The sequence below is a fragment of the Cricetulus griseus genome, chromosome 6 (genome assembly GCF_003668045.3).
Source record: "Cricetulus griseus strain 17A/GY chromosome 6, alternate assembly CriGri-PICRH-1.0, whole genome shotgun sequence".
NCBI classification, from domain to species: domain Eukaryota; kingdom Metazoa; phylum Chordata; class Mammalia; order Rodentia; family Cricetidae; genus Cricetulus; species Cricetulus griseus.
Genome location: NC_048599.1, coordinates 97,885,165 through 97,898,005, shown reverse-complemented (window position 1 = coordinate 97,898,005; position 12,841 = coordinate 97,885,165). Strand labels below are relative to the sequence as shown.

The window sequence follows — 12,841 nt, the reverse complement described above, 5'->3', positions numbered from 1 at the left end:
CCCTCTGATCTGCCTCCTCCATCACATCCATTCAAAAATCACAGGCGTTGCCCTGGCCCTCTGGACTCTTCACCTGACATTCCAGAACCTCTGTCACATGTGCTTTGCCTTTAAGGACCAAACTGAAAGTACACAGTAAAGTTTGTTTTAAGTCTTCGTAGATGCATTGTAAGCTAAAAAGCAAACTGGCAACTTGTTGAAATTTAGCAGTTCTCTGTCACTGGTTTAAGTGACTAAGATCACTTACTATTTATCATCTGTTCTGTGCTGTGTCCTGTGAATGTGTGCATTATCCTTTAGGGCTCTCAGCACACCACAAAGAACCCCCCCCCAACTCCAGCCACACAGAGAAAAGAAAGATGTGAGCTTACCTTGACAATGGCTATCACGATTTTGGAGCTCCCAGCTTGCACAGCTACAGAGCTGACTGTGGTAGTGGAAACACCCACATGGGGACTTTCTTTGCAGGACATGGCACTTTAGCAGGAGGGTTTAAACCTGGGGCAGCCTTGGTAGAGATGCGTGTCTGTTGGTCATGTCAAAAGGCATCCACAGGGCTACCGGGACTCATTCGGGGAAAGCTCTCTGCTCACACTGATTACCCAGCCAAAAGGAAAGAACAGGAAGTTAAAAATAGACAGCCCCATTGAGCTTATCGAGAGGGAGGGGGAGGAGAAAGAGGAGGAGAGAGAGAGAGAGAGAGAGAGAGAGAGAGAGAGAGAGAGAGAGAGAGAGAAGCCAGCCACACCCCTACTATGGTAACAGTAAGTGCCTGTTATTTTTGCCATTATCTGAAACTCGAGGGACAACTTTGAGCTCTTTGCCTATCAGCTGATGTCCGATAGCTAATGGAAAAAAAAATTACATCCTGACAGCCCAAATTAGTTTGGCCACTGAAACTAAACAGTTGTTACTGAGGACTTTGAAACCAGAAAGTTGCTGCCCTGGATATCAATCCTTTCAAGTCTTCTTCATACAAAGAAAACTACCAAAAATGACCTTTATTGTTTCTTATGTTAAGTCACAAAGCTGATCAAAATATCTTTAGGTTAATCTGTTTTTCTAAAACTTAATGGACTTTGCCAAATGAAGTCTGTGGAACCATCACATTCCCCCAGAACTTCCTTTGGGGGGCATTTTAAAATCGTTTCCTTCAGCATTTATCAATGAATACACACACATCTTCCCAGGATTTCTTTGTGGTGGCTTTCTGAGCAGCATTTTCAAACTCAGCTAGCAAACAACTGTTAGAAAGCTCAGTACTTTGTTGTTACCTTTTAACTGCAGCAAGTGATATATTTTTGATTGTTTGTTTGAAGGTGAGCATGTTGTCACTTTTTTTTTTTAAATCCCTATTTCTACCTGGAGCAAAAAAGAAAAAAAAAAATGCAACCATCTTCAAATCAGAGTCAGGCTCACAGATTAATCCTTCACTAGGAGCCCTGCCTGTGTCAGAAGTTGTCTCTGGTATTAAGCAGCAGCTGTTGGATCCCTGTCAAAGAACAGCTGAAAATAACACTGAGGTTTAGGTCAGAGGTCAGAGGCAAACACATCAGAGACACTGACTCCAAAGCTGCTGCAACCACTGAAGATCTCTGGGATGAAAGACAGAATGGAGGACAGAGCCACGAACAGCCAAAGGAACCGGCTCCCTGTGTAAGCCCCTTAGCTCTGTGCTAAAGCATGCTAGACTCAGGGCTGATGCTCAGATGTCTGAGTAAGCGTTGATGCTTTCTTCTGCTAAGGTTTATGGAAATATTCTTGAGCTGAAACGTGTGGGCATATGCATACACATATACATGGTGTCACTGTTCCTTCCAAGAGCACGCCATGGCTGCTCTGCAAACTGGACACCCTTGACCTGGGCCTTCTGCTCTCAACATCTGCCTGCTATTCTGATGAAATGGGATCCACCCCAAGATTCCAGTTCCTAGATGGAACTTGACCTGACCCCACGAAAGGAGCAGCAGGAACAAGCTCTGGAGAGCAGGTGGAAGATACTTAATGGTGTGGAACATATTCAGAGTGGTTTCATCATTTTATAACAGAGCTGAGGAGAAAAAAAAATACTTTGGAGTATTACAGACAGTTCCTTCCACTGAGCAAGTCCATACACACCAATTCAACTGCAGCCAGCATTCAGCCCTAACAACCAAAACCCAAAATGCCCATGTCCTAAACGAAGTACACAGTGGCTATTGCTTCATTCCTTATTCATCTTGCCAACCAGAACGGCAAACATCAACCTGCATGCAAACAGCATACTTTCACCCTAAGTTAACCCCGTGGCTGGAAACTGCATGCCTCACAAGTTTTATAAAGGCCCTCAAGAGTGGAAGGGAATTTGGGGCAGCAGGCTACAAAGACCACAGGCTAAATTAGCTGCTCTGTTCACAAAGCTCCACTTAGGATGGAAGACTGTGTCAAGGGTACAGAGAACAGCACCGGACTTTGAAAAATGGCAATGAGTTAGACAGAAAGGAGAGAGATGGAAAGAAGAGCACACGGCCAAAAGACTAGTTAAATCCAAGGTTTAAGGGCAAGGGGAATTAGAAATAGGACTTTGTTAAAAGATTAATCCAGCTACTCAGCAGCATACTTTGTGTGTGGATGACCTTTTTCTTAATTAGATGGAGCAGGTCCAGGGTATTGCATCAAAAAAAAAAATGTTCTCTGCTTTGGTGGACATGAACATTAAGTCAAATTGCCTGCATGCATGCATTGCTAATTTTTACTCAGATTCTTAGCTTTAAAACTTGCAAAAGAGTCAGGCAGCAGTGGCACATGCCTTTAATCCCAGCACTCAGGAGGCAGAAGCAGACAAATCTCTGAGTTCGAAACAAGCCAGGTCTATAGAGTGAGTTCCAAGATGGTTAGGTCTATCCAAGGAAACACTGTCTTGGAAAAACAAACAAACAAACAAACAAAATCTTGCAAAAGACTTGAATAATTTTTTCCCTTTTTACTTTCTTTCAACTCCACCCCCGCATAGTCCTCTCCATAGAAACCACATTCTCAGACCATACCATCAATGTCTGTTTTCTGCAAAAGTTTGCTGTAGTCTTCATCAAGAATAATGCTTAGTTAATAGACTGTCACTAACTCCAGCATATATTTAGAGAAGTGTTAGTAAGAAATACACTGGGCTAAAAGAAATTTCTACACCACGCTCAGGTGGATTTTATTCATATTAAAGTGGTAAAGGCCTTTGAGTTAGTTTATTTATCCTCCCCATCATCACCAGAAAACAAAACACACAAAAAGTCAAAACCAAAAGAGAACCTCACAGGCATTCTCCTGCCTTTGAAGTTTATAGGCGGCCTGGCAGAAGTTACTACACCGTCTCTGTTCACCCCTCTGGGAAATGGCTGTTTTTACTGAATTTCAGTGAAATGTCCTCTACAGGGAATCATAAAGCTATGACTGAATTTGATAGAGTTTCAAATAGCAGGTTCTTAAAGAAATAGAGAGAGTATTTGAAAACCTTTCTGTGCCGTTGCTTTGAGCTCTATCTATGGGTATGCTGTGTAAACACCATTTCTTTCCTGCAGTATAAACACAAAGAGTGGGCCCCTTTTTCTTCTACATGCTGTTCCAGGCATTTGTCTTGGTACTATTGTTGAGTTTTGACTTTACCAAGACAAATTACATAGACCCATTATAAATATTCCAGAAAGAGTCTATTATGGTCCTGTCATTTGCAGCCTCCTCATCAGCAACTTCTTCTTCCATACGTGTGCTCATGTCTTCATTCATCATGGAGGACTCAATATGTGTCTCTTAGTAGCAAGCACAATTCTAGGCATTAGGCACATAGCAAAAGCAGGACAAGACAAATCCAAGATGGAGTTTGCCCTCTGATGGAGTGGAGACATAACCAAATATATGGCAAACGTACAAGCAGAATGGCTAGATGATAGAAGGATGGATGGACAGATAGATGACAGACAGACAGAGCAACATCATGTCATGAACACTACAAAGGAACACACAGGGTGAAGAGAGAGTAAATAGGGAAAGGGGCTACTGTTTTTAGGAGGGTCATTAAAGGTCTAATAGGTGAGCTTTGTAGATACTTGGGTTAAATAAAAAGAACGAGGCACACAGCTATCTCAGGGAAAGAATATTCCAGGCAGCTGTGGCACGCCTTTATTCTTGAAAAGCATCCAATAGGTTGTCGAGCTAAGTGAGGACAGAGAAGGAGACAGATAGAACATGAGAAGTAGCTGGCTGCTTTTCACAGGTCCTCTGAGTAAGCCGCTGGGTCAGGGGCTTGCTAGGTTGCCCCTAGTTTACACCTGTCCTGTCATAATTAACTCTTAAGATCCCTTTCATGATCAAAAGAGTCCATTTGATTGTGAGCCTAGCCTTTAATGGCTGAGCCATCTCTCCAGCCCCAAAAGAGTCCATTTGAATGATAAATTATGTGCTAACCTTACTGGTAAGCCAATAGTGATGCTTTTTGGTTTGATTCTGAAATGGGAAACTATTGCCTGCCTCTCATCCAAAGAACAGCATCATTTGATTTAATGTTGCTATAGAAACTCTGTGGAAGAGAGGCTGTTGGAGGAAGGCACAAAAGAGGGAGGTTGATGACCACAACACCACCTGGTGCACAAAAGGTCACACAATATGGTGCTAGAATGATTCTTTTTGAACACCTAAGTCATGCTGAAGAAGAAAGATAAGGGCTTCTACTGGCAATTTTATTCTCTGTGTGATTCAACAGATTTAGTTATAAGGAAATCTATTAAGTTCAAATCACAGAGAGAATAATTACAAACAAGCAACTTTGGTACCCAGTGCCTTTCCCATCTATAAGTGACAAAAAAAGCAAAATAAAATTTGGGCAAGTTTAAAGAATACTTAAGTTGGTCAAGAGATCCAAGTGGAACAAAGATTTCCCCTGGTCGGTATGTGTAACGCAATTCACACTTTTCTAATATTACATGCATACACACATACAGTTCTTCTCTCAGGCATCAAAATAATCTAGAAAAGTTCAAAAATTAGCAAAGTTAAAGTGAACAACAACAACAATAAAACCCTAGGGATCTTGTTGATATGAGCAAAATCCTTTCTGAATGAGAAAATCACTTACAATACTTCAAACCAGGGGAAAAAGTATTTTAAAAATCACCAAAAAGCTCCCCCCTCCCCGCAAACTTTTCTGTATGTCACTTCTCACCTGCCCTGACCTACCTACTCAGCCTCCAACATAGTTGGATCCTCTCTGATTCCTCTTCTCATGAAGAAATGTGTGGAGACTTCAACTCCAGAAGATGGCAATTTAAACTAAAAAGCCAAACAAACCACAGAGCTTTGGTGAACATGATTTTGGAAAGCTGCATTTCTTTTGTTTTTCCTTATTGTTGTTAAACTCCGGTTGAGACTGAGATTTTTTCCATCTCAAAGTAATCCCCAGGGAGGTCTCAAGGGTGACAGTCATTCTGGGGAGGCCAGCAGGGACACTCTGTGTGAGCTGTCACTTCTGTATTTTGCCAAGGGGAGACGAATGACCTAATTCAAAGCCCAGTGGCACAAAAATCAGACACCCCAAATGGCATGGCTGTTACCCATGGAGTCCAAGAAGGATGTTAAAAAGAAAAATATGAGGTTTTATTAAGAAACATTAAGACATAATAAAGGAGATTGGTGTATGTGCCGACTATTAAACATGGTGAGACTGGTTTTAGCACCCTGGATTTTTCTTATAAATGGTGGCTTCATGACTCACTGATAGGTTACTCGTGTAAGTTTAACGACAAGGTTCTTTTAATAAGATCTACCATAGATTTCTCTTAAGTTCGCCTCTCTCTCTCTCTCTCTCTCTCTCTCTCTGACTCTCTCTCTCTCTCTGTCTCTCTCTCTCTCTCTCTCTCTCTCTCTGTGTGTGTGTGTGTGTGTGTGTGTGTGTGTGTGTGTGTGTGTGTGTGTGTAGACAGTGGGGTTAGGTTAGGTACTTGCAGAGGTCAGCAGAGGAGGTCAAATTCTCAGGAGCTGGGATTACAGAAGGTTCTGAGTCCTCTGACCTGGGTGCTGGGAACTGAACTCTGGAAGAGCAGCAAGTGCCCTTAACCTCTGATCCAGCCTACAGCTTCAACAACTGCAGATTTGTTTTTAAATGTAGCTAGTTTAAAAAGAATAAACTGGGTTTTGTTTTTTGTTTTTCTTTTAAAGATGCATGTCCTTAGTCCAAGTAAATACGCCTCGCTCCAGTTCACACAGAACTCTTCGCTCTGGGAACGTTTTGTTACTACATTACTGGAGCGGGTGGCTGTCCCAGACCCCACATGAAAGGCAGAGACTGTCCGGAAGAATGAAGTTACTGACACCTGCAGGGAAAAAAGATATTTATATTCACAAGCTTTTAAGAAAAACAGGAAACAAGATGAGAGAACCTCACAGAAAGCTGGAAATCCAAAATTGAAACAAACAAAGTAGCAGGTCATCCGCACCTCACCCCACCTGACTCATGCCACCCAGAGCAAACTGGCTTCCTATCTCAAACACCACCCTCACCAAAGGAAAGACTTCAAACGCAAAGTCAGTCTGTATTCACTAGAGTTCAGATTCTGCTTCTGGCAAAGCTGTGTTTGAGCTCCCAGGGAGAGCAGATATCAGGCGGAGCAGAGAGCCCCACCCACTGTGCACAAAGGCCTCCTTCCCCTTTGTCAGTGCCCTGGTTTCCGTATCCCTTCAGATTTGTGCAGCATATAGTTTTCATGTAACATGGCCTCTCAACACCCCTGAACTCTAGGCTGCTACTGTCAGGAGTTGGAAAGCTGAAGCAAGAAAAGTTATGGGGCTCATCCAAGTTCATGAAGCAAGTGAGCCAGGAGCCCAGCTGCTTCCCTTGGAATTTCTTCAGTTTCAGAGAGAGTAAATTCTCTCCGAACTGTTAAATCAAAAATGGTACCGTCTATGGGTGGATCTCTCTCCGCTGCTGAACAGTTTTGTGGTGGGACATTCTGTGTCAGAGCACACCCGGTAAGAAGTCTTATAAGGAGACAGAAGCAGTCAGGCTGAGATGAAGACAGCTTCCAGTTCAAGGCCAGCCCGAGCTACACAGTGTAATGGGAGCTTCAGTGCCACAGCTGGCTGCCCAGGTGTCCAAGCTCTTCACAGAGGCTAATAGAGCTGAACGCCCAGAGATTAAAAGTCACAGAAAAGGTAAAACCTGACATTTATTGAGGAAAATGCCGGGTTTTACCTTTTCTGTCACCTTTTGGAGAAAGTTGGCTGGTGGACACTGGGCTGGTCTTTTATAGAGTTCTGGGCTCTGTCCTCTTTGAACTTCCTGCTTTCCTTCCTCAATTCCCTCCTCCCCTCTCCCATCACATCATCTCCCTCATCCCAGATGGTTCTTGGTGCAGGAAGATAATGAAGGCAGGTGAGGTGCAGCCCTGCTGCACAGTAGGGTGTTGTCTTTCTCTCCAGTCCAGCTGCTATGTGGGAATGTTGTCCTTCCCACCCACCTCTTCCCTGATTGCCTATTCCCTACAAACGGCCCACAATAGTGAGTGTCAGGCCAGACTGGGTTACAAAGTAGGATTCTGTCTAAACAAAGACAAAAGAAGGAAAGAAAGATTGAAAAGGAATAAAGTACAAAACCCAAAAGCAACAAAGGACTCCACCTCTGTCCTCAGCGGACCCATTAGATAAGGGGTACAGAGTACCCTAATGACAATAGAGCTGCTCAGAGAAGTTCTTCTTTTACCTTTAAATCACTCTGCAGCCTGGTGGACAAATACATGCCCAGTCTATGAGGGTGGCTGGGCTATTGTCCTTAGTCACTCACAAACCCAGACGGATGTGTTAGGCAGATCAACCAGGGCAGGTAAAACAAGGGATGAATCACAAGCTAGCCATGAGGTAAAAGCCCTCCCCATTGGCATCTGCAGACTAAAGTTAGGCCTGAAGAGGTAGGGCTGGTAAAAAGGACTGTTTGTATGGTTTTCCTAACCATTTTTCTTCTGACCCTTAGGAAGGCAGGGGAGAATCATGGCTGAGGCGATGGTTCATTACAGGCAAACCTAAGTATGAATTCAAGCCATTACCTTTTTTGGGGGGGGGACAAACTTTGAAATCAAAGAATTAAAAGCTCTAGATTGAAAATGTATATTCCAGGATAATAACAGTAATGTGTTTTATTTAGAATTTAATCTCAAAACTAGATTTAGATTTTCAAGTTTATAGAATATGATAGAACCAAATCATGGCAAATTGCATGGAAGAATTGTGTCCCCTCCCTTTCCTTCCTGGTCCCCTCCATCAGGACACACTGCCCCTGCCTTGGCCTGTCACTCCTGTCCCTCACTGGCTAAAAACCTGATCTGACATCAGGGCTGCTTTACAGCCGTGCACTGGCTCATGCTGGCAGCCTGAGTGCCAAGGTGAAAGTGCATTAGAGGATCCTGGACACAGGCAGAGCTTCCCTATCAGAGTGGACTCTCTTGCTATTAGCCTTGATATTCCCTAGGGAAAAGCCTCCTAAACAGGGTGGAATCAGCAAGCCCCAAGATGTAACAAAAATGTAATGGCATTTTAAAGTTTATGTAAATGTCCACTTTCCTTAGAAAACAAAACCTCACATTCTTCCTGAGTACTTGTGAGGTAAATCACTGTCCTAAGGTATCAATAAACCTTAAAGAAGAAGGCAACAGGACTCTGTTCTCAGAGACTTCATGTCCAGAAACTCACAAGGAGCTATTAATGTAGGGCCCTGACCATGAACCAGCCACACCCACTAAATACCTTACACCCACCTCCTTTAGTTACCAAGAAAATATTTCTCCTATTGCTCTCCTTTGACCCAGATACACTCAATAGTCGTCTGCAACCATAAGGCACCTAAGGTTTAACCCACATCACCCTGACACCAAAGCAGGAGTCTTACCCCAAGGCTCTAAATCATGGAAACCAAAAGTATGTTTCATTTTGTGTCTTATTGTCTGAAGCAACTCTTATTTTGAATAAGTCTAGAACCATCAGAAATTTATCAAATTGAAAAATTAAAATATTGTCAATTGCAGAAGCATCTAGGTGAACTTGAGAATTCTTTTGATCCAACCATAACTGACAAGTAGCTATGGTGTGCTAGTCTAGAGCCTGGGTCTCTACTTCTGTCATTAAGGCAAGCATGTAATTTTCTTTTTGTGTTTGTTGACTCCATGGGTTTTGAATCCGGTGTGTTTTTCCCTTTACAAGCAAAAATGTAAATATACTTGAAAATATACTGTGGAATTAGCTGTCATTATCACCTTCTTAGAACAAGGCAGTTGTCTCTGCATTTCTTTTTTTCCCTTCCAGTTTTAGCTGGTTCTTTTGCCTGAGCATCCTATAGCCTTCTCCAGATCTGTGTGTGTGTGTGTGTGTGTGTGTGTGTGTGTGTGTGTGTGTGTGTGTGTGTGTGTGTGCGCACTGTGAACTGTGTGGGTAATCCACTCAACAACTAATACTTTTCTCTTTCTTCTGTTGTCTTAGCTGTATGTATCTAAGCATATAATTCTTCATTGCCACAGATTTGCTAGTATCTATATTCACCTATCAACCATTTTCTTCTTTGTTTATACAACCAAAATAAGAACGGTTACTTCAGAAATAAAGTGCTATTTTTGTGCAATGCTACCAAAAATTCAAAGCGGAAACAAAACAGAACAAGCAAACAAACAACAAAACCCTTACCTTCTTTGTTGTTTGCTTTTAAAGCATAGTGGAAAGCCACGTGGTGCTGACACAGGAATAACAAACGGATTAACAGAACGGAATAGCCAGTGTAGATGTGGACCATGGGACTTACAGACTCAACATAATTTCAAGGGACTGCCAGCAATTAATGGGAGGGATAAACTATTCAGTATGTGATGTTTGGAGCATTCGGTATTTGGAAAAAAAAAATCTATCATCTATCACCACCTCATACAATACATCAGAAATGCTGTGGCTTTAAGAGCTAGACAAATAGAAAGAAGAGGAACAAAACTCAGTCTCAAGGATTTTCTAAGCATCAAAGCCATGTAAAAAATCCAAGGTAGTTAATGAACAGAGGTCCTAAGACATGTGAATGCTGTCACTACCTTCACAAAGAGACTGAAGGAGACCCACAAACAGTGTGGGCTTCCTCCTGGAGCCCAGATTAGGCACAGACCACACCCAAACACCTGTTTTCACAGAGAGATCCTTTATTAATTGAGGAAGAAAAGTTAAAGTGGATGCTTTCTGACTCAGCCAGAGAAAAAGCAGCAAATGACCTTGAAAGTGTTGTTTTCGAGAGCAGAAAGAGGGGAGGTCTGTGTTAGAATGGGTTAGGATACAGTGGTAAAGGAGATAGGGGACCAGGGAAAAGGACAAGAGAAAGGGGACAGGGGTATTTGTCCCAAAGGGACAAGGACTGCATCTAGATAGGGAGGAGACAGACTGGCACATAGGCAAATGTTGGTTTATAAGGTAAAGGGGGAAACCCCATGTTAGGATGAGGTATTTAATTTTAATTGGGTATATTAATTAGGTGAGCCAAAAGGGGCTTCTGTGTTGCTGGAGTTTCTTTTCCTCCAGGTCCAGCCTATCTTCAGCCCCAAATAAGCACACAGAGACATACATTAATTGTAAACTGTTGGCCAATGACTAGGGCTTCTTATTGACTAGCTCTGTCTAAATTATTAACCCATTTCTACAAATCTATGTATTTCCACATTGTCTTGGCTTACCAGAGAATGCCTGGACCTGTTACTCCTTTGGTGTCTACATGGCTTCTCTTTACGGCATTCCTCTGCCTGCCTACCTTTCCCAGAATTCTCATCTCCTAGCCCCACCTATCTTCCTGCCTCTATTGGCCAAATAGTGTTTCATTCATCAACCAATAAAAGAAACATATATACAGAAGGTCATCCCCTATCACTTCTGATTTTGGGACCTTGGTAGTCAGTCTCAATAGGAGAAAGTGGCCAAATAGGAGAATAGACCTTAGTGGTTAGCTTTAGTAATGTAATCTAAGGTTTTCAGCAAAGCACAGGGAATGGGCAATAAGGGAAGGCCTGCCAGAGCCACATGCTCAAGTGGGCTAGTGTCCCTACACAAACTAAACAACAAATTGAGGAAAATGCAGGCTGTACATAGGAATTATTACTTTTCTAAAAAATCTTCAAACAAATGAAAATGCTAGGGCCCCAAAGGAGAACAGAAAAAGGATAGTTAAGTCACCAATGGGGAAGTGCAGTTAAAAATGGGAACTCAACTGTTTTTCTCTATGATTTGAATGGCTAAAAAACAAAAACAAACAGCAACAAAAACCCCAAACTTCTATGCTGAAAAAAAAAAAAAAAGTCATGTTGGGTGTTCTAGCTGTTGAAGGGAACATAAACTTGCCTGATCTGTTGGAGAGCAATCTGGCATGCCACATGCCTAAGAATATAGATAACCCTGTGTCAGTGTTTCTACCTACAGAACCCTTAAGATTAGATGCTGTAAAAACAGTAACATCCATTGTTCACTGCAGCATGGCTTAGAACACTGCTAAGGAGTGGGAATAAGACCAAGTTTCAGAAACAGTAGTCTCTATGCATTATCAAATGTTTGCATTGGTGGAATTGTTTGGGAAGGATTTGATGTGGCCTTGTTGGAAGTCAATAGGGGTAGGCTTTAAAAAAAAAAAAAAAAAAAAAAAAAAAAAAAAAAAAAAAAAAAAAAACTAGTGCCATTTCCAGCATGCTGAGTTGCTGGATTCAGGTGGAACAGAAACCTCCACCTTCAATGCTGTCTGCCCACCCACCTTACAATAAAAGATACCAGCTTTCAGCTGATGCTTGGTCACCTGGGGCTCTGCCATCATGGACTCTAACCTCATAAAAGTGTAAGCCCAAAATAAACTATTTCTTCCATTCAATTGCCTTGGTTATGGTGTCTAATCACAGCAACAGACTAACACATCCATGAGTACAGCTGTTTGTGTGTGTGGATAAATGGTCGAACTGGTAGGTATAAGAATACTCTAAAGATAAGGCAGACAGAACTATCAAAGATTAAAATTAAGCTACATATTTTCTCTCTTTATTGTGAACAAATACAGACCACAGGTAACAGCTCTTACTATCAGGGGTTTGAAACAACTTTATGGAGACATCAAGTCTACAGATTTGGACACTGTAATTAAGATGAAAATAACTGTTAATATAAATTCTCTGCATGTTATATTTTGCTTACATCTTCAACTATAATTTAAAGAGACTTCATTGGCAAATTTCCAAATTTTTGAATCAATAATTCATGGTAGCCATTCTGAAGCTGCAATTATTTACAGAAAAAGGAGACTTTGATAGATTTAAAAAGTTGATTTCTGGGGCTGAAGATGTAGATTGGTGTCAGAGTGGTTGCCTAGGACACACAAAGCCCTGGGCTCAATCCCCAGTAACACACACACACACACACACACACACACACACACACCCCGATCCTGGTGGGAAGGGGAAGAGAGAACTTACAAACACTATCTACCTATGACGACATACCCACCCTGGTAATGCAGTTCCTGGCAAGAATGCTGCATCTCTATCCCACTCAGGAAGGATGGTTGGGTTGTTAGAGAGAAATCCCTATCTTCTAACATTTCCAATTATTTCAGAACAAGCTACAATTTCTTATGATTAAATAAAAGATTTTTTAGAAAATACTGGTCATAAATTTTTTAAAATAATTAAAATAAGGTCAAAGATCATCAGCTAATGTTATAGAGACCAGCAATGACTAAATTCTCCCTAGATTTTTATGAACAATCTTAATTTACAGAAATCAAACTTGGCCAATAACAATATAGCAAAGAAATACATATCATAATCTGCTGCCA

General features: G+C 41.8%; 1 protein-coding gene across 1 annotated transcript in view; it reads right to left on the bottom strand.

Moving 5' to 3' along the window:
• Nucleotides 1-594, bottom strand: part of Ccdc141 (coiled-coil domain containing 141) — a 156,936-nt gene extending 156,342 nt beyond the window's left edge. The window contains exon 1 of the mRNA XM_027420097.2: nucleotides 372-594. Within this exon, the coding sequence (XP_027275898.1) occupies nucleotides 372-473 (102 nt within the window). The 5' untranslated portion in view covers nucleotides 474-594. The remainder of the gene's footprint in view (nucleotides 1-371) is intronic.
• Nucleotides 595-12,841: the final 12,247 nt, after the last annotated feature.